This window comes from Cucurbita maxima, unplaced genomic scaffold (genome assembly GCF_002738345.1).
Source record: "Cucurbita maxima cultivar Rimu unplaced genomic scaffold, Cmax_1.0 Cma_Scf00016, whole genome shotgun sequence".
In the NCBI taxonomy this organism is placed as follows: domain Eukaryota; kingdom Viridiplantae; phylum Streptophyta; class Magnoliopsida; order Cucurbitales; family Cucurbitaceae; genus Cucurbita; species Cucurbita maxima.
Window position 1 is genome coordinate 4,874,678 of NW_019272032.1, and position 24,508 is coordinate 4,899,185.

Sequence of the window (24,508 nt, forward strand, 5' to 3'; positions counted from 1 at the left end):
TGACATTCGAAGCGGATGATTCTCGCCCCGGTGTCGGATGTTGGACATGGATGCAGAAGAAAGTTATCCACCTCCATTAACATCAATCAGCGGCGTCAGAATGGAATCCTACAGAGAAGATGGGCGACTGGTGTTGAGAGCTGTTCAGAATGGAATCCTGTAGACTTCTGGTGGTGACTATAACATTTGTTTTCCAACTCCAAATATAGTTTGAAAAGATCATGTTCTTTTCAATAACTTGGGGTAAAAGAAAAACAAAAGGAAGGGGAAGAATAAAGGGGGAAGTTAGAAAAACAGCAGCAACATGGGACTGAATGACATCATCATGAATATATTTAGTGGAAGGTTTCGTAGGTTCACATGCAGGACAAATGCATGCAAACCCAAATTGGGCAGCTAGCTGTATATATAGCGATTAAATATACATCATCTTCTCAATGCCCATCCATTTACTTCAACCTAACATCAACAATCAATCAATCAATACAGCCCTCTCCATTTCATTTCGTTCTATATGCAGCCTAATTAATTACATGCAAAATCGTTCGCAACAGGAAGAAGAACAATCACTTAAAGCTGTGCATTTCTCGTTGTAGATCATAATCCAAATACCTCATATCATTTCATTTTTGTGTATTCTCAATCCTCATTCCTCAAATGCCACCTAAATCCAAAGAAGTTTTCTTCTTCTGCTCAAGTATCAACGCAGGGTATGATTTGTTGTATTGCCCTCTTCACCTCCAAAATGCTTGCTTTCTTCCCATCCATACCCTCCTTCACCTGATCATAGAACAACATATCACAACCTTAGGAAAATAATGCTCAGAATATGTATATGATACAGTTGTATCCTTGGGTGGGGAGGAAGATATGGATTATAATGATTGAAAATAGCACATGACGATCACGGCTATAAAGACTCTATTGCTTGAAACTAGTGATGCGGTGATATGTTGCACCAAGGAGTTGATTGTTTAGACTATGTATACCTTGGCCCGTAGCTCAGCTATGAAGACTCCATTGCTCGAGGATGACCTTACTGCTGTGGTCTCAATCCGTAGGCCTTGGAGAATAAGCAGGATATCAAGCAATAGTCCTTCCTTATATGGGCACTGCACCTCCAACAATCCCTCACTTCCGATGATTGAAACCTGCAAATTGGTTTTTGGGGACTCCACCGCCTTTTGCTTTGTACATCCATCCACTACACCCTCCAAAATCCTTACCTTTCTTTTGCTTTGTACATCCATCCTCTGTAGTTCTTCAAAACTGGCCTTCCGACTACTCTCGAATTCTCTGTTTTGTGCTTCTAGATCCTGTATTTTCTGACGAAGATGCTTCAGGTACTCCACTGTATCCCCCAAAATGGAGGCTTGGTCCATTTTCGTGGCGAACGGTAAAATGGATCTTAGGATGATGAACTTGTCGTTCAGCCATCGGCCATCGCAAGATTTAGATTTAGATGGATTGTGGTCACAATGATGTTTGGTGTGAAGGAAGGGTACAGTATGTAAAATGTTTTTGAGCAAGCGTTGAGATGTGCTAGTGGTTCCCATCGAAACACGACGAAGATCTGAGCAGCGCGTCCACTTGGAGAAGGCTGATATGGTGGAGCAAGTGACGGTGGTGATGGAGGATGAGTCCGGCCACCGGCTCGACTGGTTTAGGAGGAGGGCTGAGAGCGTGTTGGAGTAGTGGGTGTCCTCCTCTGTAAGCACTGCCACTGCTGCTGGAGAGTTCCCTATGTATATATAGGAGCGGAACAAACAGTTAAGTATGAGTACATATAAAGAAGTAATGTAGTTTTGATGTTCACAATCATACAGATGAGGAGAAGTTGGATACCTAGAGGTGGTGGGTGAATGTGGAAGTGTGGCGGTGGTGAGTGGGGCAAAGGGAGAAAATTGTTGGAAGTATCATCAGGCGAGCGTGAGCCAAGTCGGATGTCTTCAGATAGCTCAAGTTGCATTATTAACTCGCTTGGTTCGCCGCCTCCTGCAGCATTGCTATTGCTATTGCTATTGGTGTTGCTGGTTGAGCTGTCCGAATCCATCTCATCTTCTAATTCTTTCCGGTTGGTATAATGCTCCAATGAAGTGGCAGAGTTTGATGTTGAGAGCTGTGAGAGTGCTGGTTTTGGTGCTGCCCACTGGGTTGCTGCGAATACTGATTTCATGTGTTGGACCAATGCAATGTCTTCATTAACCTGAAATGTTACTGTATCACTGTCTTTCATTTAAACTCATTTTGATGAAGCTGCTTAACACCCAAAGAAATTGGTGCTTACCTTATCTGTGGTGCCTAGTTCAACCACACCGTCCATTACAGGAATGCAAACCACTGTCTGCATGAGATTCACACACTCTGTTCATGTAATATATACATAGTAGTCGAATGATGGGATCATATTACCCAATTTATTTCATGAATAAATTGATGGGATCATATTACCCAATTTATTTCATGAATAAATTGATGGGATCATATTACCTTTATGCCAGCACTCTGATGATCAAATCACGAGGGATCCCACGTCGCCCCCAAACCAACAACAAAAATATTAGTTAAAAAGCAGTCGAATGTTGTGAGACACAATCATCTATAAAAGTAGTAGAGCTGATGAGATAATGTAGAAGATGGATGGAGAATTTGTTATATTATTTTTCCATCTAATGTCGCTTCACCAATGAACATACTAGTGCACATGTTCAAAGTTGGCATTAATTTCTTTGAATCAAAATAAAGGTAAAGATTTATAAATAGATAATTACATTTTTGTAAGATTTATAGACCAAAAATAAAACAAATTTGAAAGTTCAACCATCCAAATTAAATTTAAACAATTATACAAAGCACTTCTCAAGTTTTATTACACCTTAAACTTTAAAATGCGTTTCAAGTTTTAAGGTTAGGATATTGGTTGGAAATTAACGTGACAATTGATATATAAAATTAAAAAAACACATATCACTTATTTACAACATCATTCACATGCTTTCATAAAATAGTTGATGTATAAAATTTGATAACGTGAATAAATGGTGATATAATCTTCTAAGTTGTGTTGGAACACATAAACACATTCAAATCGCATGGTAAGTGCATGAGTTTAAAAGGGAAAATGGTTAGTAATACCTTAGCAAGAATAGCTCTGGAGAAAATTTTGCTATCAATCTCATTAGCACCTGTAATCCACACATGTTTGTTCTTCGCAAATGCCTTCCCAGGCAATCTGTATAAGTAATTTTTTTTTTCCTTTTTAAAGAAAGAATAATAAAATTGATTTGAAATTCGAGCATTGGAAGACAGAAAGCTTACCCGAGTCCCGGAGGAAAAGAGAAAGAGAGACACAACAAATAGAACCACTCGGACTCCGTCAAGTCCTCGGGCGAGAGGGCGGCAGAGGGGCGGCGGAGGGGGTGGGCGTGAGTGCTACTGTCGGCGGCGGATAAGGAGTTGTAAAGATCCCTGAGCTGATGGGTTCTTTGAAGAGACAGAGAGGCTGCTTGTAGTTGTAGTTGTTGCTGCTGCAGCTGCTGGTGGTGGCCGGTGAAGTCGGTGGCAGCTGCGGGGTGCAACGTCTTGGTGGTCTTGATGGGTCCGTTGTAGAACCCATCTCCCCAAACCAACACCCTGATCATTCATTCATAAACCATAATCCGATGATTCAATATAGTATAGTATTATGAAGTGGAGAGATAGATCTGTGAATAACTCAAAGAAACTAAAAGCAGCTTGTAATATGTATGCATAGTTTGAAGTACCGGTGTTGAGTGGAGAAGCGCCAGTAGAGAGAGTAAGTCCACTCCACGGATTGCACCGCCAACTGCAACAACCCTTCCATTTTGATCAACACAGACAGTTATTGTTATGATCGCTTCTTTTCATTGTGAAGTGATGGAAGTTGAAGAAGGAAGAAGGAAGAAGGAAGAAGGAAGAAGAGATGGTTTTGGTTTCGAAATGAGGATTGAAAGTTTGTTGGTTAGTTTGGAGTTTTGAGTGAATATGGGCACCTCAGTTTTGACCGACTGTTAGCTTCTACCAAACAAAATAATAATAATAATAATAATAATAATAATAATAATAATAATAATAATAATAAAATAGCTCTCTCACTCTCCTACCCTTGTCTGTTTCATTACGCCTCCTTTCCCCTCTCGGCTTTTATAATAAATACCATTTTCATTTCACATTTTACAGGGAAAGATGGCGCTTTTTCATTCAATGCAACACAACAAAACAATATTGAGGTTTACTTTGATAGTGGTGTCTGGTATGAGAGCAGATAAGATTATGGGATTGCCATCGGCTTTGCAGTCTGCATTGTTTATTTAAAGGAAGTGACAAGTAATGGGTCGAAACCAGAGAAAAAACAAACGCATCAGACAATTTATGTTTTTCTAAAACAAAAACTCATAGGATTGGACGAAGCCAAGAAAATAGATAGGGACCCTGTTTTGCTTCAACGTCAAATGTCTGGTTATACCTAAAGAAGATCAAAAATCAAGGAAGAAGACGAAGAGGACGAAGAAGAAGAGATGGTTGGTTGTAGCCTGAAGATTTCAGCCGCTTTTCTGGCTTTGTTTGGCTTCTTCGCTATGGTGGTGAGCGTTCCAAACACGGGAGTCAAGTCAGTTTTGTGCAACTTACGAATTTTCACGGGGGGCGATCCTTTTGCCGTGAGTCTGGATTACGTTCTAAAAGAATTGGAGAGTTCGACTCCCACTACAAGCAATTATGATTTCTACAACATATCTCCTTATCCTAATTCCTTCGCTTACGGCCATGCTTCCTGCAACCAAAGCCTTGCAACTTCAGACTGCACCACTTGTCTTGGCGCTGCTAAGACCAACATGTTGGATTCGTGTCAAATGAGGATTGGTGCTCGTGCGGTGCTCAATGACTGTTCAATTAGGTACGAGCAATACCCATTTGATGATTAGACGAGTCTCTTTCCTGATTTGCAATTAGCCCCCTCACTTGAGTCTGAGTCTGTTGATGTCGATTATCTCTTCTTTGAATTGCACTTGTTTCACTTCCTCGTCTCTTTAATCTTATTTGGGTTGGTCGGGACCTGAGATTGGCTTTTCTTTGTCAATTTTAAAGGAAGATATCAGGACGATGGTTGGTGCTTTCCTATGAACACTTTATTTGTTTTAAACCATTCCTCGAATAGGAAACCCGCACACCCCCTCGTTGATTAGAAAAACAAGCAGATTCAGAAACCGCCGGGAGACGAGGTTTTAGAGGCACTAATTATAAAACTAAAAACTGAATCACTTCAACTCAATTAAAAAAAAGGTCTAGTACTGACCTTATTATATGATACGGAGTGAAAATATCTAAAATTCCACCTTTTACAAGTACAACATGACGGGCAACAAACTATTCCATCATCCCACTCTGTCGGACCTTCGAATTGCCACTTTAAGCGGTGGTACTTTGATCGTCATCAGATGGCCTCTGATCAGATTGGTTATCGGCAAGGTCGTCGGTATCCCGAGCCGGATCAGAGTTGTCCATGGCGGAGCGGACCCTATCGAGGAAGGGCTTGAAAGCCATCTCAATGGCGAGCCAACCCAGCGCTAAGGCTCCAAAGACGATAGCTGCTTGCTTGGTATCAGACTGTTTCTTTCCCATTTTTTCTTGCTGTGTCGGCTACGGCTAGGTCTTTCAGAGTTCCCTCCTCCTCTTCCTCCTCACCTTAGCGACGAAGAAAATATTAGTAAGATAGAAACGGCAAACCATTAAACAAAGGTCAAACACCGTTACTTTTAGAACTTTATCCGTGTCGGTTTAAATCTTAGGGAAACAAACCTGTATCACACCAAGAACTTTATCACACTAAGAACCGTAATGAAACAAAGATAAACGTAACATTTGCAAATCCATTCCACAAGAACCATAAACTGAGTTCTCTTTCAATTGAATCTGGACCAGATGTTTGCGTACTTCCTTATAATTTCCATCACGTCCTTGAACTTGAACCAACTTTGAAGGCAAATTCAAGAACCTGGTAAGCTTCAGGCTACAGAGCCTCTACCACCCCACGGTGAATTGAATTGCTTGTCCGAGTTAATGAAAAGAACGCAGTTGGAGGAAGAAAGAGCTCTAAACTCTAGAGAACTCTCGACTTTTATTTCAAGGTAGAAGAAAACGCCACCAAGAGTCTTACCCTTGCCAGAATAGTGTCATCGGCAACCCTATGAAACAAGTTCATATTCATCATAACCAAGTACTTAATGACTACATCTTTCAGAGTTGAGTAAAAAAACGAAATATTAATTTGAAGACATACAAGAGTTTGATCATTGTTGATGATATTAGAGTAAATCATTAACAGGGGCAGATCCCAGCCACATAGCAAAGCTACATCGATCACAGGAAAAACAACTGAATAGCATTGTAATAAACATATGAGATCGGACAGTGAATTGCTACACCACATCTTCACGTCACTAAATTCACAAACTTTCCCTAAGATACAAGTGTTTACACTATGGAGATCAAAATTTGAAACTGTAACAAATCTAGCGTCCACGACCACGACCACGCCCACGGCCTCGTCCTCGCCCTCGCCCCAAAGGCTTCCCTATAGTTGCAAAAGAATGGGGAAATACATAAGCAGCATATTTGACATTGGGTAGCATATGATTCAGTATAAACAATTTGACTTTCAGAAAACACCATGAAGTACAGGCAAAATGCAAGGACAGCGCATACCTGCAGTTGGTTTCTTGGGCTTGACCCTGGGTGTCTCTTCAACAAGTAAAGTCTCAAGATTCAAGCTGTCAGGTAGAATATAATATCTGATGTTGTTTCCCCTCACACTTAAATGATCCATGGTAACTGGATTTTTCCCCTTTAGAGTAAGCTTCACAGCCTTTAAATGTGTATTCATGCTGATATCCACACCTAAGTGATACAAGAAAATCAGCCCGTCAATGACTTCTAACCTTGACCAATGCTTGGTTTTAAGTAAAAAGAGTAAGAGCTTCTACATCAAGTTCATGCCGTCATTGTTCTTTTTTTAAAAAATAAATAAATAATACTCATCTGAGCATGTTTTAGAAATAAATTGTAGAAAACAGGCACGTAGAGCATAATTTAGATGCTTCAACGTATTAGGCCAAACAAATTTCACAAGCCGTAAGTGCAAGATCCATTCATTTCAGATCCAACTTGCGACAATTAACTGACCCTACTATATTCAGTTGCCAAGGTAAGTCATAGGATAATAAATCCTAAGTAGGTAACCAACATGGCTTGAATCCATTCTCTCTAAGTCATTTGTTATTTACATGACCCTTATTCAATTAGGCCAACTCATAGTGCACTGCAAGGTAGGTTATTCAAGCACATTGTATATATTGACACTTATTTATAGTTTCAAGTGAAATCCTACAACAGAAGGTGTGACCAACTAAAACTATGACATTGAGTAGAACTCTTCCATAAAAACAGTTGTAAGAAAAGACAACAATAATTAGTTTCAGAACCAGCAGCACATAAAAAAATACATTAAGTGGAAGTTGGATAGGAGGTGTCCACAAAAAAATGCAATCTAATCATAATCACCAACTTTTTTTTTTTTTTTTTTTTTTTTTTTNAGAAACTAAATGAAAACTAGACCAAAATGGTAAAATACCCTTTTTATTTTATTGAATTAGCACTTTTTGAAACCTGGAAGAGAGAACCACCAAATTTATTCGAATTCTTTTTAAAAGCTAACACATATGGAAACCCTGTTAATTCTATTTCCCCTTTCTTCCTTGGTTCTTTCCTCTTCAATTTTTTTTTTTTTTTTTTTTTTTTTTTTTTTTTTTTGGGTGTGGGGAGGGGGGATATAAGATACTTGATCGAAATGGAGTTGGATTTCCCTTCCATTGGGTCTTGGGGTTTGGCTCTTCTAAAAGTAGAGCAATTGTGCCCTCCTTAAATGGTCACGGTGAGGGGTGATGGTTGGCATATGGGGTGGAACCACAAGAATTGGCAATGAAACCTAAACCAAAGGTTGCATTGGAGGATAATTGTGGAGTGCTTGTTGGCTCTTTTTAATAGAGAAATTGGTAGTTGGATTGCCTTTGCAGAAAAGATTAATAGGGTTCAATTAGAAGCTGGCCAAGACAAAGTAGTAGGATCCATCGATTCATCCAAATGTATCTCCACTAAAACCACTTTCATTGGTTAAATAAGTTAAGAATCTCCCCAGGATAGACAGGATGTTTGCGCGGTATCTTACTTACAGAAGCCTCAACACCCCAAGAGAAGCTAAAATAAAGTTCCCAAATTGGGTTGTCACCCCCAGTTTGTTCCTTTGTTATTCGAATGTGGAATCCCAAAATTACCTTTTCCTCCACTTCTCTTTTGTCTATAGGGGGTGGTCTTTCATTTTCAACGAGCTTAGTTTATCTTTATGCCTACCTAGTTTCGTTGATGATTGAATTTTGGAATTTGTTACAGTCTGATTGCTTAAAGGCATGGCAAATATCGCAAGGAATTCTTCTTTTATGGACTTCTTGAGATAAAACTCTATTTTAGATTCTATTTGTAATAGTTTACTGCACATTATTTTTATGGTGGGTTTTCAAACACAGGATATTCTATTGTAATGACAGTCTTCTAAAGATTAACTCGAATTGGAAGGCTGTTCTTTTGTGTCTCTGTATGACGCAGGCCCCCGAAGAGGGAAGCTCAACAAATCTCAGATCTCTTCCCAGCCCTAGGTTAGTATTATTGCTTCTCTTTTGGTTATAGCATAGTCTTTTATCCAAACACACACACACACACACAATATACCAACGAATGGCATATGGGCCACAGAATTCAAAAAATTTTGGAGCTCGGCCAGAGTTAATGTTTAATGGGACCAAGTTAATCCCATTCTATTGCAGGAGAAAAACAGTTCACGTTAAAAGTACAAGAACGCTAATTTGGGTTAAGAAATAATACCTATAAAACAAAATTGGGAGAGGATGAGATGAGACCGCCATGAGTTTAATACTAATTTTCAAAATTAAAAATGGGACAGGATAGTAGTTTTCCAAGTGCGCGTTTGCCAGAACGTTTCAGTTAGCTTTCTCAGCTTCACAATCGCAGAAAAATGTCGGGAGATAGTCCTTGAGTAATAAGCGAGATTAGTGAGAGATGTATGACGTATACCGGTGGACTGTGAACCTTGTAGTAACTCCTAGTATAAATGTACAAATAGCTATTTTGAGAAAATAACCAGACGGAGTTTTTAACGAAACATTAATATTAGAAGTTCTAGTAGCAATGTCGCCGAGAAACATCTACGTACTCCAAGGTTATCATGAGCCAGAAGGCTTGTGGTATATCATAAACCACTCTAAATTGACAAAAGAATCCAAATTCCAATTATCACTTTGCACTGAGATATTCCACAACTTCCAATATAGTAGCGTACAAAGATGAAAACAGAATGGAAGTTAAAGTTTAAAAAACCTCTGCCCGTAAGTTCGTAAATATAGGGTTTAAGGGTTTAACAAGATTAATGAAGTTTTTATGCAGTGCGAGTTAGTGAGTGAAAGAGAGATGGAAACCTGTGATGGTGCCATGGACAACGGTTCCATTTTTCAGCTCGATTGAGACTGTCTCATTGTTGAGCTTCATCAAAAACCTGTGAATTCATCAAAACCAAGTTTCTAAACATAAAACGATCTCTAAATACATCAAACAACGAGTAGTTCGAGAAAAAAGAAGCTCATAGTAAGAAAAAAGAAGAGCATACCTAACAAGCTTCATGATGGCGGGGGAATTGCAAAATGTAGGGTTTCAAGCACAGACAAACAAAGGAGGCGGGAGGGGAAATTTGTACAATTTCAAGTATGTGGTACGCCTGATAAGTAAATGGAGAAAATAGGTATAAATGATAATATAAAGAATAAAAGGACGAAAAAGAAAATTACGTATAAATAAATAAACAAATAAAGAAGTGGGGTGCTTGGTATGAGAAAATACTGCAGCTGGCGCGTACAGGTACAACCATTACCGTCGCTCCCTACACTCTCCGTCTCTGCTGCTCCGATTTCCGCTCGTCTTTCCCTTCGTCCTCCTGGTTTCACCATTTTTATCAGTGAGCTTCCTTCCTTTTTGCCGTTCTCCATAGCTTCAAAACATTAACATTTTTCTCAGTACGTAACGTTAGCATTCTAGCAGGTACTAGGTACACGTCTTGTTTTGTAGCAACAATAAATCGTAAGTTATTCCTTTTAAATAAAAAAACATCGATGATGAAGTTCGATTGGAACTTAGTCATATGTAGCTTGACTTTACATTTACAATGGCTTGCCGCTCCGACAGCATATTTCCCCCAGCTTTGTTCTCCGTTTTCCCTATCGAGACATTTGACAAAATAAAGTCCTGATGCTTTGTTTAATTGTGTTTCGCTTCAGTTCCAGGTGAAGATCTGTTACTTAGAACCTGTCATTCTTTCTTTACTATCATTATGTTTTTCCCTCTGGGCACTGTTTTTTTTTTTTTTCTTTTTTTACTTACTTATTTCTCCATATAACAGTGTTTAACATCCTTCGCCATACATGTATTGGTATTCTATCTGTTTTTCCCCTCGATCTTCTATTTTCTTAAGGCTTCTATGCTCCCTTATTGCTGTTTAGTGGTGCTTTTCGTTTCCCAGTAGCTTCTTTTACTTATTTATTGGTCCTGCCCTTTTTCTTCATGAAAACCCAGGAATGATTTTCCTGTTTTGACAATTTGTTGTTTACAAAACATAGCTAGTACTTTTTAACATCGTATTTTCAAAAACAAATGGAAAATATGGGGAAATGCCCATTTCATGTGCTAGTAGGCGTTGGGTTTTCAAATGTCCAATGGGTATGCTCAGGTAAATCGATATATTGGATGCCCCGGGAGAGATGTTCTAGGAATTTTCGATTTATGTTTCTGATTTTTTTAAGGAGTTATTTGGTAGGTGACTTAGAGTTACTCTCAAGAAATCTGTAATCGAGTATTAGTTTCCTCTCAATTGTTCTAACAACGGTGACTTCGGCCGATCTTTCTTCAAGGTTTGTATTTGATTTTTGGGGTGATTTGACGCTTTGGAGCAGCTCTAGCTTATTCTAAGCAAATTTTAGCATCCTCATAAGTTGTAGCAATACTAAGAATAGCCAGTCATTTTTTAGTTCTTATCGTTAAGTGTTTCTGTTTGAGGACTGATTCCTTTTGAACTATTAAGGTTTAAAAAGTTGCAATGCAGGAAAAATGGAAGGACAAAATGGCTGCAATGGCTCTGTACAAATGCTCTCTCTGAATTTTGGTGCGAATGTCAACATTGTTTCCCAAGTACCTGGAGATTGTACAAACCACCACCATGTTTCGCCTGCCGATAGGAATATAAACCAAACTAACTTCCCCCATATAATTGAGTGGACTCAAACTGCAAAAACGTCTCCGACCTTTGTTGAGTTTATTGCTGAAACTTCAAACTTTCCTAGAAAGGAATCTACCAAAGATATGATAGCAGTTGTTCCTGTCAGTTCCGTTCAAACTATTGATGGAGTCTCTGAGATTCATGGAGAAATTTCATACAATCATCCCGCAGGTTCATACACTTCAAAACCTACTGATTCACGCAAGGTAAAGCCAATCTATACCAAGCCTAACATATGTGAAATAGTTATGGCCGTTACTGTGCTTTAGGCAATCTAGATCTTGTAAATATAAGGATATAGGTATATTCTCTGCTCTCAGTTTTGGGAACAATGTATATTAGCCATTTTATTGCTGAATCAACATTTATTACTAAATTACACCACTTTCTGGATCTTTTCATGTAATCCTAATATGTGACTTTCGGACCAGGACAATATATCAGGTAGTCTATCCAAGCCACGTACCACTTCATCAAGTAGACGAGGCTATTCAACTGACCGTGTAAGCGAAGCACCTTACCACTTGCAAAATAAGAAATTAAATAAATAAAATCTATTACTATGCTTTACAAAAGAGCAGAAATGTGATGGCATTAGTTTGAATTGTGAAATACACTCAAATTAGGTTATTTTGTCATCCAAAGTGAAGACAAAAATTAGTGGTGATTCCATATTTTATATTTAATAATCTATATGTTTACTTTTAACTAAGAACTAGCAAGCTTGGATGTTATCTGTTGGGGCCAAATTTAACTTGTTTAACACATTTCAGCAACGCAGGATAAGGATAGCTGAAAGACTCGAAGCATTGCAGGCACTACTGCCTCTGGCTTCAAAGGTAAACTCGTGTGTCATTATGCCACAGAGAGGCATGAACTTTTATAAAATCTTCTAAGCACTAGATTGGCTTGATACCGTTCAATATGTATCATTATAATAATGCATTGAGTAAGCGTGCTTGAGCCATTCTGCTGTCATAAATTTCCTGAATTTTATTGAGGATAAAACTATAAATGTACTTGAATGCATTATCTTTTGAACTTTCCATTTCTTTACCTGCAGCATAGGATAAATATCTTCTTTAAATCCATTTTAATTTTGGTTTCGCAAGGGAAATCAAGCATCTGCTCTAGATGATGTCATTGACCACATCAAGTACTTACAGCTTCAAATAAAGGTAGGCATCTTCGCCCTTGCTCTGTTTTGTACGTTTCTTTATAGGGTACTTTACAGTTTTGATCCATATGTGCTTGTAGCTTGTTGGCTTCATGGGTCTTCCTAACCACTGCTGGTGTTGTGCCGTCAATTGATTCCCACACTTGGGAAAAATGCTTTCGACGGCTTTCCGTCAATCTATACACAGCTCATTTCCTTCATAGTCTTAAACACACGAGATTTTGAGAGCGTTTTCAATCATTCTCTTTTAGTTAAAATATTTGATAAAGAAATTTATTTTGGTGGGTTTTAAATATTTGGGTGTATGAAGTACTTGGTGAGTTGAGTGTGCTCTTTTGTAATCTCATCTTTTGGAACATTAGTGGAAACATTCTCGTCATCTTTGCATGTGGATGTAGGCATAGTCTGAACGACATAAGTTCTTTTAATTTTTTTCTTCTCTCTTTTTACATTTGTTATTCAGATTATTTTCACTGTACATTAGTCTCTGCTCAGGTTTGAAGGGATGTTGGCGTGAGAGAGAGAGATCCATATGCTGGTAATGTAGATAAGAATTTGGCTCATCGAGCCCATACGATGCTGAATATCTCAAATTGTATAAGCATTGATCCAAAATATTGGAGACTTGTAAAGAAATATAGTAAGCTGGTAGCAAAAACTTGGGCATGTTCTTGAGCAATAAGGGCCCATGGTCATAATGAATAATTGTTTCAATAAGCAGGCGACCTGCCAATACTTCGAAATATCTTAACGTACATAATGGTGTTACGGGTGAAATTGCTTTAAAATGATTTTAAGGGTGTAGATAAAACTGAGGCATCTATGTTGCTGCGCAGGACTTGAGTCAGAGTAAAATAGGCGGAGAATCCTCTTCTGAGCCTTTCCTATTCGTTGAGGTATCATCACATGTTTGATTTTAGCATTTCACTACTTTCTTTTGGAAAGTTCATGCAATACTCATGTACGGCTTTCTACTATTATTTCCATACTTATAAATTTTGGGATGGAAAATAGAAGCTCCTTTATTATTGCTTTTGGTAGGGATATGGCCATTACATGAGCCATCAAGAGATGCAGGGCGAGCCACTTGAAGAGATGGTAGGAAAATTGCTGGAAGTTGACCCGTTAGCTGCTGCTCAGCTGCTGGAGAACAAGGGTCTATTCGTGATGCCCATGGATTTTGTTGAAGGATTATGCTGAACCATTTAATCAACCATGGAGCTTCCTGTATGAAACAGTTCTCTCTCGGTTAATGCTTCTGCTTTATTAAGTACCTACGGCTTGTCAATCACCTCACTTGAAAGTAAAGATACCTGGGTAACACTGAAAAATGATAGTTTTGTTTGTCCGTAGCATCATTCCATTTTGGGGGGAAAAAAAATCTCACAAGATATAGTTTAATGGTCGTTTGACAATCATTCTTATTTTTCCTCATGATTTCTGGGTTCTGTTAAGCAATTTTAAAAATTTTGCCAAACATTTTATTAAAACTTCAAAGAATTATGATTGGGTGGTGAAGTGATAGAAAGTCTAGTATAGTATGATATGTGACACCATTGTACTATTTAAAAAAAGAAAAAAAATAGAAAAAAGAGTGAGGCAATAATTGGGGAATTGCCTTTTATCAGAATATATATTGAAGATGGGACGACGAGACCAAACCCTTCACTAACCTAAGTGTTACACACTACCGTCCATGGCCATCTGAGTTGCAGTTTGATTTTGATGGCCACCTGCCAACAATACAATCAAATTAATCTAACATTGCATTCAAACCAAATTGTAAACACTAATTCTAGAGATGTCTACCAAGACGGAGAAGCCTTTCTAATCCAGTCTAATTCAATTTTTATATATGTAAGGATTGGGTTTGCATGGGATTCCTCGCAGCATTGTTGTGAATCGTAATCCAACTTTCATAAGATTGTTCTGAGAGGATTTAGTTAAATGCTTGGGCACTCAATTGAAATGGACCACGAGCTATCACTCTCTGACAAACCGATAACCAAACTGAGTTTGTCAATCGAGGTATGATAACTTATGTATGTTGCTTTGCTATGCAATGTCCCACCAGGAGGGTTACATGGGTATTGGGAACAGGGAAACTTATTGCGCCAAATCAAAATGAAGCTGACACCTCAATTTGTTGGACCCTTTAAAGTGCTCAAATGCGTTGGACCTAAGCTTATCGCATCCTGTGTTTCATGTCTCCCAACTAAAGAAGGCAATTGGGTACAACAGTCCGGTGGTCCAAATTCCCCCAATTTTCCTGAGAATACAGTTTAATAAACGATGCCAGAGGAGATCTTTGATAGGAAGGTGTATGAGAGAAATCATGCAAGGCAAACGTGTGAGCAGAGTGATGGTAAGTAGTTATGAAGTGAAAGGGGAGGAGCTTTAAGGAATGTTTCGAGCCTGTTTTTGAGAGAGAGATTGGGAGAGACAGGAATTCTCTCCTTGGTTGTACCCTTGTTGATAAAATAAATAGATTTGGGGTCTATCAGCTTACCTAAAAATGGCATGTGACGAACTGGATCGATCATAAATAACCCACATAATCCATACATAATGAGTTTCAACATATAAATAAAGTCAGCATCACCTTCGGTCAACCCAAACAAAGATTAAGATTCTACGATTTCATGCTTAATAATGTCTCTTCATCCAAGCTCACTTAGTTCTCTCCCAGTGCTTCCTTGATATCAGCCTGCATCACACACATGCAACAGCCTCATTTCCACTGATAAACAGATTGGTATAGATGTTGAACAGCTATTGAGAAAATACCTCAATTGACAGGGGCGTAGTGGTTGTGCCATAGCGTTTGATGGCACGACCTTCTTTGTCAACTAAGAACTTGGTAAAATTCCACTTTATTCTTGACCCCAAAAATCCAGTTTTACTAGCTTTAAGGAACTTATAAACCGGTGCCGTATCAGGGCCATTCACACTTACCTGAAAACAAAAGATGTGTTGATTTGAACTCAGAATTAATAGTTTAAAGATTTAATAATTCTCTCATTTGGATGAAGGTGACCAACGAAACCCTTCAGCATCATGCACTGATAAGTTTGAAGTGCAGCATGGTATATTACATGGAGTTCAGCTGGTTGCACCACAGACACAGACTGAGTCCTCTTGTTTTTTTCTGTTCCTAATGAAACATCAAGCTTTCATTGATAAATGAAAGTGGTAGGCACAGACAGAATCTCTTCATGCCGAAAATAATTATACAAGAGAAGTTGAGTTGCCTGATGATCTCAAGAAAGGCAGTAATAGGAGAATCTTTTTTCTTTTTCCTTATGGGAACAAGGTTTTCAAGAGGAAGGTGCCACAAGGCAAACCCAGTAGGTCAATCTTAATAACTCACCTTTTAAGGGCTCCAAAACGAAAAGAAATGAATGAGAGAATATCCAAGATCTGGAGTTAACCATGACCATACTTGAATAAGGTATGTCCTTGAGTTCAAATATCCGGAATTTACCTTCCTGCATGTGAGCTGGCTACCTCACCAATAAGTGGACTTGACCCAGATAGAGGATGTACTAGTGGGATTATGAGTAGCATACATCTAACCTTTTCTGTCTTTAACTATAAACAGAAAAGGTTTACACATTCTGAGAATCATTTCAGACAGACATGAAAAGGAGTAGAGACACCAAGAAGCAAGTTAGTTAAAATAGTTAATACTTGGTCAACTCTCACGATGAAAAACAGTTGGACAGGAAAAGAAATTTGGTCTTTCAACTTTGAGATTATAAAATTGAAACTTCAAAGTTCTAGTAGACATGAAATTCTAATTAATTTTAAAAAATTGCTTTCCAAAGATGAAAAAAACTAAATAGATTTCAAATTAAGAAGCATAGGTTACCTTCTGGAATATTGGATACTCAGCTTTGAATCTTGTACAGGCAAATTCCTGTGCCTCCTGGCTCGATCCAGGTTCCTGACTCAAAAACTGATTACATGGGAAGGCCAAGATCTCTAACCCTGGAAATCAGCACACAGGTAGAGTTAGCGAAGTAAAGAAGCTAATTGACCAAACTAAAACAAGGAATCTTCATTATTCCATCCTTGCACAAATTAATGTTGTTATAAGCAAAGAAAAGCGCATACCTCTTTCCTTGTATTTGCTGTAAAGTTGGGTGAGCTGGGTGTAATTTGAATCTGTGTAACCACTGCCCAAACCATTCAAATTTCTCCAGGAATAAGAATCCCAGAAATTCAAGTAACCAAGAGACGCGAGGTACAGAGCAAAAGAAAACCAACCATTTGGAAGCAACATTTACCACAAGAACCACCTTTCCCCGGTAGATGCTTAGATCCACCTCTTCTCCTTTCGCATCCTTCAACATGCCAAATAACTCAATTCCTTCACTTTCCAATTCCAACTCTTTCAAAAACAAGGAAAAACTACGAGAACTTACCTTCACCACAAATTCATGAATGGACTTCTCGGACACTGATTGAGAAGCGCCCATTTCTTCTTTCTTTTCTTCTGCTTATGCGTATCCTCTTCTGTTCTTCTTCTCTGGCAGGATGTGTGTTTATTGATATTTATATATACCATATTTCTTCATTTAAAGAAAATTAATATACTATTTAAAAAAAAAAAAAATTAAGCCAGAAAATTTATATCAATAAAAACTTTAAACTAACATCGGTAACCCAACACTCGTATGTTTTAAAATTACATCTCTGTTGTCCTTTCACCGCCTATCTTCTTCGCAATGAAAAACCCATTTATAATAAATAAACCAACTTGTTGGTTAAGTAGCATTGCTGTTCCTATGAGGTGGTTGTAAATGGACCAGAAGAAATTAAAAGTAGCGGAACTATGCATTTGACTAAATTTCTTTTTTCAGAAAAGAAGAAAAAAAGAAAAAAAGAAAAAAGAAAAGCTGAATCCATCCATGAAGGATGGTGGTCCGTCCATATTTGAGAAAGATGGGTGTTATGGATGAGCTCAAAGACTAGTCTCCATCACTGTGTATGCCTCAATGTCCTCCACTATCAATAGGGTCTTCCTGTTCCTCCAATAATTTACAAAGGATTAACAACTTTGTCTTTTTCTCCCAACTTAACTTGAGAGCCTCCAGTAGTGTTTCGAAAATCGTAAGCTGCCATCATTGTTGTGACTCGTTCTGCCACTGAACTAAGCAAAAGGAAAGACTGGTTAGAGTTTTGTATAAAACTGAAATCAGTGGCAAACACAGAAACAGTGGTTTGAGTTGGTTCAAAATACACAACTGTTTGACCGCCTCAAAACAACCGCCTTTGAAAACTGAAAAATATCTGCATTCCTTTATTTTCACGCTCCAGACAAGATTCCCCACCATATTTTGTAATGTGGTCCATGCCATGTGTCCCCTCCGTTTCGCCTTCCACGTGGCTCTCCACCCCACTCATCAAAGTTTCTAGATGCTGCCACATGTCGAGCTAGCAGGCACGTGTCTGGAAATGAATTGAAAATGGGAATCCTTGCAACAGTATAACCTACCGGAACCCAACCGAATAATGTTTTAAACTTGAAGAGAGAGGGATGTGAAAGGAGAATTTGGGCATGAGAATGAGCATGGAGGACATGAGCTCAGATTTGAGTAGGCAATATGATGATGGGAGGGGCGGACGTGCAGAGAGGAGAGGAGTGCCACGCCTTTGAACAACACCAACCAACTTATTTGGGGAAGGATAGATTTTGGTGGTAGTGGAAGTGGAAGGACTCGTGTCCAACGTTTTGATAAAACAAAAGGACGCGCAAATCTGCAGATATTTTTTTGCCTTTGCGGAGAGGCGGAAATGGATTTCCTATTTCCCAATAATATTTTAATTGGACACGTGGTCTTCTCTCCTCAACTGCTGACGCTTCCTCTGGATTCTCTTCTCAATTTCACCAATCACATTCCCACGCGTGTCCTCTCCTCCAATTGGTTCCCCACACGTTTCCTCGGGATCGCAGGCTATAATAAAGTGGCCAATCACCAAAGGGACACGTGTCTGATTTGAGTGTTCTAGACCCGTAGTAGACTTCAGACATATATTGTAGTGGGTTCTTGTCTTTCGCAATTGGCATTGGCCACATTTTTCTTTACCCCCAAAACTGAATAAAAATGAACGCCAACAGCAACAGGAGGGTCAGACCCTCTCCGTCGCCTCAGGGCTACGACTCCAACGACTCCGGCATCCTCAACGAGCGCATACTTCTCCTCGTATTTCAAACAATCAAGTGGGACTTACAGACGCTTTGCATCACCGCCTCCCTCAATTGTAAACTTCGAGCCATAGCCGACAGACTGCTCTGGCGCCAGCTCTGTCTCAATCGAGCTCCCCGAATGGTGGCCACATTGACCACCGGGGCTCCCAATGCCCGAGTCGGCGGTGGATGGAACGCGCTTGCCAAGCTAATGTTCTTCTGCTGCGGCTGCCAGTCCAGCCGCCATTTCAGGGTCGCCCAGCCCCTGCCCGGACATTTCGTCCACGAGTCTCGCTTCTCCAAAACCTCAGGCCGAAGCTTTCTCACCAAGAAATGTCGAGGAGACTTGCTGTACGTGAGCGATCCCTGTGAGCATTCCAACGGGAGCGACGAGGATGATTTGGGGATCTACAGAGGGGTATTTCGGGGATTTATGAGATCGAAGACTAGGGCATTCTTGATCAGACGGCAAGTGAGGTTGGAAGAGAGGACCAGATGCCCCTATTGTGGGGCTCGGGTGTGGAGTATGACATCCGCTCGACTCGTACCCAAGAGCGCGGCTAGGCGGCTTGGGACGCATGATGGAGGCCTGGAATATTTCGTGTGCGTTAACGGCCATTTGCATGGCTCTTGTTGGCTCGTTCCTCTATCATCGGAGGAAGACAGGGCCAACAACGAGGAAGAAGAAGAAGAAGAAGAAGAAGAAGAAGAAGAGGAGGAGGAGGAGGAGGCGGCGGAGTGTCACAGAGAAGTTCGTGAGATTGGGTTTGAAGACCGGACGGTGACAGATGAAAGCGCGAGCTCCACGGGGGAGGAGATTGTAGATAGTCGCGGAGAGGTCCGCGTCCACACCACAGATTAGAATGGGATTTGCATTTGGGCAGTTCGTAGGCCAAAGCAAAGCGGATAAGCAGATCAAAACAAGTTAGAAACTGATGTAGAAAATAGGAGGGGCGGGGATAAGGTATAAGCTAAGCAGTAAGGTGAAGCACAGACAGACTCGAGGAAGCATGGTGTTGGCTGTTTGGTTTTGGTACGACGCTCAGTGGTCTCCCTTACAACTTACAATTCTGTTTCCAACACAGCGATTACTAGTATTCTAATCACAATCACTTTTCTTTATCTTTTTAAATTAGAGTAGCTTGAACTTTTGCCATTTATATTCTTTTTTTCTCATTTCATTTCATTACAATGCCCAGTGAGTCAGGGCTTTCCACCCATCCTCTGCTAATTTTCTCTTCTCAAATACACGTGCCTTATTGCTTCAAAATAATCATCACAAATCAGGGCTACTTGTATTAATATCTACACCAGAACCAGGTTGTTTCAATACTAAATTTAAATTTTGTGTTCCTATTTCAACATCAATTCATTTCAAGACAACGATATGGTTAAAGTTCGACTAGGTTTATTAGAAACATTCTTAAAAACCAAACGTGGACGTGGATAATTGAATATTGGGGCAACCTAAAATTCTTCTCTTTTCCACTAAAATCCTACGCCCATTTCATTCTTATGCCTACCCTACCACTCTAAATTCATAGCCAACTCTAGCAGCGTTTCTACCAACCTTACCGACCGTTGTTTCTCCTGATGTTTCAACCTACTTGCCACCGATTCCGCGTCAAAACCATCTGCATTTGCATTTTGCACTTCACTCTGATCCGCCCTGACTTCTTGTAGCAATTCATCAACCTCTCTGACGAAGTCTACTCTCAACAGTGTATTATCAGCTTCAACTTCAAGTGATGGCCGTAACTGCCCTTGATGCTAATCATTAAGACAAAATAGAATAAAAGCAGACTCAGTTTAGACATTCCTTAAACTTTATCATCTACATCTCGTTGGAAACCAATTGAGCTATCATATTTACACAAGTATACCTTATCGATGTCGAATCCAGCTGGAACGAGAATGCTAAATGGATCCTCCCGCGGGAAGGTATCAATCATGCGTTTTCTGCAGTCTTTTAGCCATCCTTCATCGTTGAAGTTGTCATACATATTCAGAAGATCGTTGAGCAGTCTCATGGCAGGACTAGCCTCTCGTTTGAGAATTTCAGTCTAAAATATTGAGGAAACTTAGAACATGAATTACTAGGAGAATACACATTCTTGCTTTTTCCAGAATAAAATTGAAGGAAAAGAAAAAAGTAATGCTGGTATAAAGATTAGTGAGATGACTTGAATAGAAAAGTGCCGCAAGTTACAACCTGTAACTAAAAACCATTTCACTGGTAAGACAGGATCCAAAATGGATTGTGTAAAAAAATGGACGGAGTGATAAAAACACCTAAAAGATTAAAAAAAATGTTTCAGTAAATCACGAGCACAAGACCCTGTTACAACTGCTATAGTAGATAAATTTAAGAATGATCCTTGGGGACAAGTTAAGAACCTTTTCCTTGACCTACAATTGCAAAACTTGCATGTACGTGTGTGGATTTGAATGAGTGTTCTCTAAGCTCGTAATCAATATGGCATATTTAAAGAAGTTTTGAACATGTTCATACCTCAACCCTTCGATATAGCAGATCAAGACTTCTAATTGCATCCTTTTCATCCTGAAGAAAGAGCCAATTACAAGTAAGCACATACGACTAGGCTCCCTACAAAATATACAAAGTGAATGAAAATTAAAGGAATTTGAAGACTAATATACATCACGACGTGCTAAATCAAGTCGATTCCATATGACTAATAGAACAAGCTCTGTTAGTTCCCCTTTCTCAGCAGCTTCCTCAATTTTCTGCATTCCAATTGATAAAATATAGTATCAGAAAGTCAATAAGCCAGTTCTGCAATAATTTAATAGTCAGAAGCTTTATGTGAAAAATGGTACGAAATTAGACAAATTCAAAGAAAAATCACCATGATTACTACCCATGAATAGAACACTATAATCATACCTAAGAAGAATATACTAATAAAAAACCCTAAATATCCTTCATTCGCAAACCATAGCCAAGTCACTGTGCAGGCTCTAGTAAGCAAACTATAATTGTTTAGTTGAGAACTCGTGGTTTGTGTTTGCTTAAGCTATCTTTTAGAGCATTGTCAAAAAACCTTCGCCAAAAGCAAGAACAAGAAAACTTCATGCGGATTCGAAGACAACACCCTACTTTTTGAAAGATCAAGTTAATGATTAATAGTAGCATAATGTTACATCAATCAACCCAAAACTTAAGAACTTAAGTGGTAAATTTAATCTAATATCAATACTATTCCTTTTCACCTGTGGACTTGAAAATTTAAAGAAGACCTAACAAGTGGAAATCAATACGAACTCAAGAGGAAATTATATTACCTAGGACCTTCTACTCTGATAGCATGTTATAAATTACCAATTAATCCAAAAGTTTAAGCTAATGAGTTATGATAAATTTAATTTTTATATCAATACATTATGTTAATAGTTGATTACCTCTTCAACTTCTTCAACAGCTCTAATAAAGCTTGAAACCAGTTTTCTAGCTTTTCTGACATCTTCTTCGGGAAATCCTTTCAGACGCATCCCAATCTCACGATATTCTTCTACCTTTCTTTCCTCTTCTTCATCTTCCTCTTGACGCCTTCGATGTAACTCCTTTGTCTTCTCTCTTTGTCGGGCTTGCCATTCCTATTGTAGAACAGGTTAATATCTGATTTTTTTAAACATTTTTCCTTTTTTTTAATAAAAAAACACGATTAACGAAAAATACAAAAGAAGAGGAGGCCAACTCCGAAGTTAAATAAGGTTACAAGAAAGCCTTCTATTTAGCCAAAACATCATCAATAAAGTAACTACAAAAAGCTTTATAAAGCCCACACTGAAAAAATGTAACAAAAAGAACGTTAATGAACATCAAACGAGGATGCAGTGCCAGAGGAGGCGAGAACATTTGGTTTCTAGTGATAAAAAAATGAATGGACCTCCAAATTCATATCCTGTACCAATAATCTTCTTCGTCATATGATCCCGAAACAAGTGATAGCCAGAGAAAAAATAGACAAAACAATTAAGGTCACAAGTGAGTTCACAAAAAGAAATCAAGTTAAAAAGAGTCGAAGCAAATGTAAAACAGAAGCTAAAGGAATAGAGGGTGTGGAATTAATGATGTCATATCCAAGAATAAAGGATGTTGATTTATATGCGAAAGTGACAGCCAGAGAAGGTGCATGTGACAAACAAGTAGGAAATAAGCTAGAATTGTATGTCATATGGGTCGTGGCACCGGAGTCTATGACCCATTTAATAGAGGATGTAAGAAGACATTGGAAGGGTTGCAATAGGGTTCAATGATGCATGCGATTATTTCTGATGCAATTGGAATTTGGCAAAACCATCAAAAGAAATAGTAACCGATCTCTCAGATGTATCATTGATGGAGGCAACCTGAGCAACTTGAGGTCTTTGACCCTTATTCAAGAACTTCCGATAGTTATGTTTCATATGACCAAACTTACGACAGTTACATACAATCTCCTACAAAAATCTTGTCGCTGATTGTCGGAACCAAGTCTCTGAGTATTGATGCTCATCCCCTTGGCAACCTTAGAATCATTCCGACTAAATAGAGTATTGTTAAACTTGAGAACTAGATGAACCAGATGAAGGATTTTACGCACGAAGGACTCTAATAAAGGTTTCGTCCAAATAAGGGGTCTCAGAGGCAGAGAATTTGTGATTTAGTGATCCCGAATTCATACGAATGTCCATTAAGAAAGCTCGTGATACTCATCTTCTCTTGTTGAGCTCGTTGAACCTATATATTACAATAAAAGACAACTATGCATAATATCATATATGTTATAACACTATGTACTATATATATATATATTTTTTTTAACAAGAAACAAAAATAATATTAAAAAATGAAAAGACTTTCGAAATGTGATACCTTTCCACCCTCTTTGCTTTTCCAAAAAAAAAAAGAAAAAGAAAAAAGAAGGAAAAATCGATCCAATTCCAAACTCACCTTGCTTTCAATCCACAAAACTAGCAAACCTCCCAAACATCCCAAGGATTCCACCTGAACCCAATTAATACCTTTTGAACCCCATAAAGATTTTGCATAAAGATTCTACAATCTTTTGAGCTACTGATGACAAATTGAAATCTTGAGTCAACACTATCGGGGCAAATGCTTCACAAAAATTCTTCAGACTCCTTCGTTGGATCCATTTCCCAGACCCTGGTGTTCCAAGAAAAAATCTTTATAGTATATCAAAGAGGGAGTTCAACTTGAATTAATTTTCTGGTAGCCTTTGGAAAAGAGGGATTAATTTCACGGAATTGTACATTACTGGCCTTAATCATAGAAGAAAAATTGTGCAAACCTGAATGTGATGCATATAGAAAATCATTGTCTAAAGCCTGTTTTCCTCTTGGCACAATAATTTCAGAAACATTCAGATTACCAGGTGTCTGAAAAAGAGAGACTAGACCTTCAAAACAATGAGTCTTCAGCAATGGCATCATCATTATACTTGTAGACTGGCTGACAGTCAATTTTCAAGCTACTTAAACTCAAAAATGATTCATTGTCTAATTGTATAACACAGTTGGGAAGCATTTCTTCTGATGCAAAGTTAACTAAAGAGGAAGGGAGTAAGATTTTGGTACAGTTTACTTTGTCGGGTCCAATGTTGCATTGATCAATAATCGAGGGGGGTCTCTTTGGCATGGGCCTCTAAATGCATCAAATCTGCCTCTTGGCTTGCCATTTATAATGGAAAATGTTGTGGGG

The 24,508-nt window shown here is 38.8% G+C and overlaps 6 protein-coding genes across 11 annotated transcripts in view; 2 read left to right on the forward strand and 4 right to left on the reverse strand.

Annotated features, from left to right (window-relative positions):
- Positions 1 to 429: 429 nt before the first annotated feature.
- Positions 430 to 4,063, reverse strand: LOC111491262 (basic helix-loop-helix protein A). The gene is made up of 8 exons (XM_023140091.1): positions 3,765 to 4,063; positions 3,319 to 3,633; positions 3,136 to 3,232; positions 2,491 to 2,505; positions 2,288 to 2,344; positions 1,846 to 2,206; positions 990 to 1,741; positions 430 to 780 (listed from the first exon to the last, which is right to left on the reverse strand). Exons 1-8 carry the CDS (start codon positions 3,842 to 3,844, stop codon positions 694 to 696), a joined length of 1,764 nt encoding a protein of 587 aa, XP_022995859.1. The 5' UTR covers positions 3,845 to 4,063; the 3' UTR covers positions 430 to 693.
- On the forward strand, positions 698 to 19,935 carry LOC111491265 (EID1-like F-box protein 3). The gene is made up of 3 exons (XM_023140094.1): positions 698 to 713; positions 12,679 to 12,684; positions 18,655 to 19,935. Exon 3 carries the CDS (start codon positions 18,698 to 18,700, stop codon positions 19,640 to 19,642), a length of 945 nt encoding a protein of 314 aa, XP_022995862.1. The 5' UTR covers positions 698 to 713; positions 12,679 to 12,684; positions 18,655 to 18,697; the 3' UTR covers positions 19,643 to 19,935.
- On the reverse strand, positions 6,262 to 9,859 carry LOC111491270 (small nuclear ribonucleoprotein SmD1b). The gene is made up of 4 exons (XM_023140104.1): positions 9,752 to 9,859; positions 9,564 to 9,640; positions 6,724 to 6,915; positions 6,262 to 6,592 (listed from the first exon to the last, which is right to left on the reverse strand). Exons 1-4 carry the CDS (start codon positions 9,763 to 9,765, stop codon positions 6,531 to 6,533), a joined length of 345 nt encoding a protein of 114 aa, XP_022995872.1. The 5' UTR covers positions 9,766 to 9,859; the 3' UTR covers positions 6,262 to 6,530.
- LOC111491266 (transcription factor bHLH69-like) lies at positions 10,091 to 13,985 on the forward strand. Of its 6 annotated transcripts, none has more exons than XM_023140099.1 (7): positions 10,091 to 10,179; positions 11,237 to 11,616; positions 11,842 to 11,913; positions 12,184 to 12,249; positions 12,523 to 12,588; positions 13,424 to 13,483; positions 13,629 to 13,985. In XM_023140099.1, exons 2-7 carry the CDS (start codon positions 11,242 to 11,244, stop codon positions 13,785 to 13,787), a joined length of 798 nt encoding a protein of 265 aa, XP_022995867.1. In that variant the 5' UTR covers positions 10,091 to 10,179; positions 11,237 to 11,241; the 3' UTR covers positions 13,788 to 13,985. The 6 variants fall into 6 exon arrangements, 5 of the variants coding, with proteins under 5 accessions (XP_022995867.1, XP_022995866.1, XP_022995865.1 ...); XM_023140098.1 differs by lacking the exon at positions 10,091 to 10,179 and adding an exon at positions 10,229 to 10,421; XR_002719683.1 differs by lacking the exon at positions 10,091 to 10,179 and adding an exon at positions 10,429 to 10,864 and having other exon boundaries at positions 12,668 to 13,483; positions 13,629 to 13,975.
- LOC111491269 (probable glutathione peroxidase 5) lies at positions 15,093 to 17,174 on the reverse strand. Its single transcript, XM_023140103.1, has 6 exons — positions 17,015 to 17,174; positions 16,857 to 16,933; positions 16,704 to 16,765; positions 16,459 to 16,577; positions 15,375 to 15,542; positions 15,093 to 15,294 (listed from the first exon to the last, which is right to left on the reverse strand). The coding sequence occupies exons 1-6, from the start codon at positions 17,066 to 17,068 to the stop codon at positions 15,262 to 15,264; spliced, it is 513 nt and encodes a 170-aa protein (XP_022995871.1). The 5' UTR covers positions 17,069 to 17,174; the 3' UTR covers positions 15,093 to 15,261.
- Positions 19,936 to 20,056: 121 nt separating the features above from the next.
- The window catches only part of LOC111491264 (protein PALE CRESS, chloroplastic), a 5,986-nt gene continuing 1,534 nt past the window's right edge, over positions 20,057 to 24,508 (reverse strand). Inside the window, exons 3-7 of the mRNA XM_023140093.1 lie at positions 22,204 to 22,398; positions 21,442 to 21,528; positions 21,293 to 21,343; positions 20,664 to 20,843; positions 20,057 to 20,550 (exon numbers count right to left, since the gene is read on the reverse strand). Coding sequence (XP_022995861.1) covers positions 20,305 to 20,550; positions 20,664 to 20,843; positions 21,293 to 21,343; positions 21,442 to 21,528; positions 22,204 to 22,398 — 759 coding nt within the window. The 3' untranslated portion in view covers positions 20,057 to 20,304. The remainder of the gene's footprint in view (positions 20,551 to 20,663; positions 20,844 to 21,292; positions 21,344 to 21,441; positions 21,529 to 22,203; positions 22,399 to 24,508) is intronic.

Coding starts and splice junctions, on each gene's coding strand:
- LOC111491262 (XM_023140091.1), bottom strand. CDS start 3,844: ATGGAAGGGTTGTTGCAGTTGGCGGTGCAATCCGTGGAGTGGACTTAC. Junction 1,742..1,845: donor CATTCACCCACCACCTCTAG/GTATCCAACTTC, acceptor ATATATACATAG/GGAACTCTCCAGCAGCAGTG. Junction 781..989: donor TAGCTGAGCTACGGGCCAAG/GTATACATAGTC, acceptor TTCTATGATCAG/GTGAAGGAGGGTATGGATGG.
- LOC111491270 (XM_023140104.1), bottom strand. Junction 6,916..9,563: donor TGTCCATGGCACCATCACAG/GTTTCCATCTCT, acceptor TGTATCACTTAG/GTGTGGATATCAGCATGAAT. Junction 6,593..6,723: donor GCCCAAGAAACCAACTGCAG/GTATGCGCTGTC, acceptor TTGCAACTATAG/GGAAGCCTTTGGGGCGAGGG.
- LOC111491266 (XM_023140095.1), top strand. CDS start 10,789: ATGGAAAATATGGGGAAATGCCCATTTCATGTGCTAGTAGGCGTTGGG. Junction 11,914..12,183: donor GAGGCTATTCAACTGACCGT/GTAAGCGAAGCA, acceptor AACACATTTCAG/CAACGCAGGATAAGGATAGC. Junction 12,250..12,522: donor TACTGCCTCTGGCTTCAAAG/GTAAACTCGTGT, acceptor TGGTTTCGCAAG/GGAAATCAAGCATCTGCTCT.
- LOC111491269 (XM_023140103.1), bottom strand. CDS start 17,068: ATGGGCGCTTCTCAATCAGTGTCCGAGAAGTCCATTCATGAATTTGTG. Junction 16,934..17,014: donor TTCATGAATTTGTGGTGAAG/GTAAGTTCTCGT, acceptor GGCATGTTGAAG/GATGCGAAAGGAGAAGAGGT. Junction 15,295..15,374: donor CTACGCCCCTGTCAATTGAG/GTATTTTCTCAA, acceptor TGTGTGATGCAG/GCTGATATCAAGGAAGCACT.
- LOC111491265 (XM_023140094.1), top strand. CDS start 18,698: ATGAACGCCAACAGCAACAGGAGGGTCAGACCCTCTCCGTCGCCTCAG.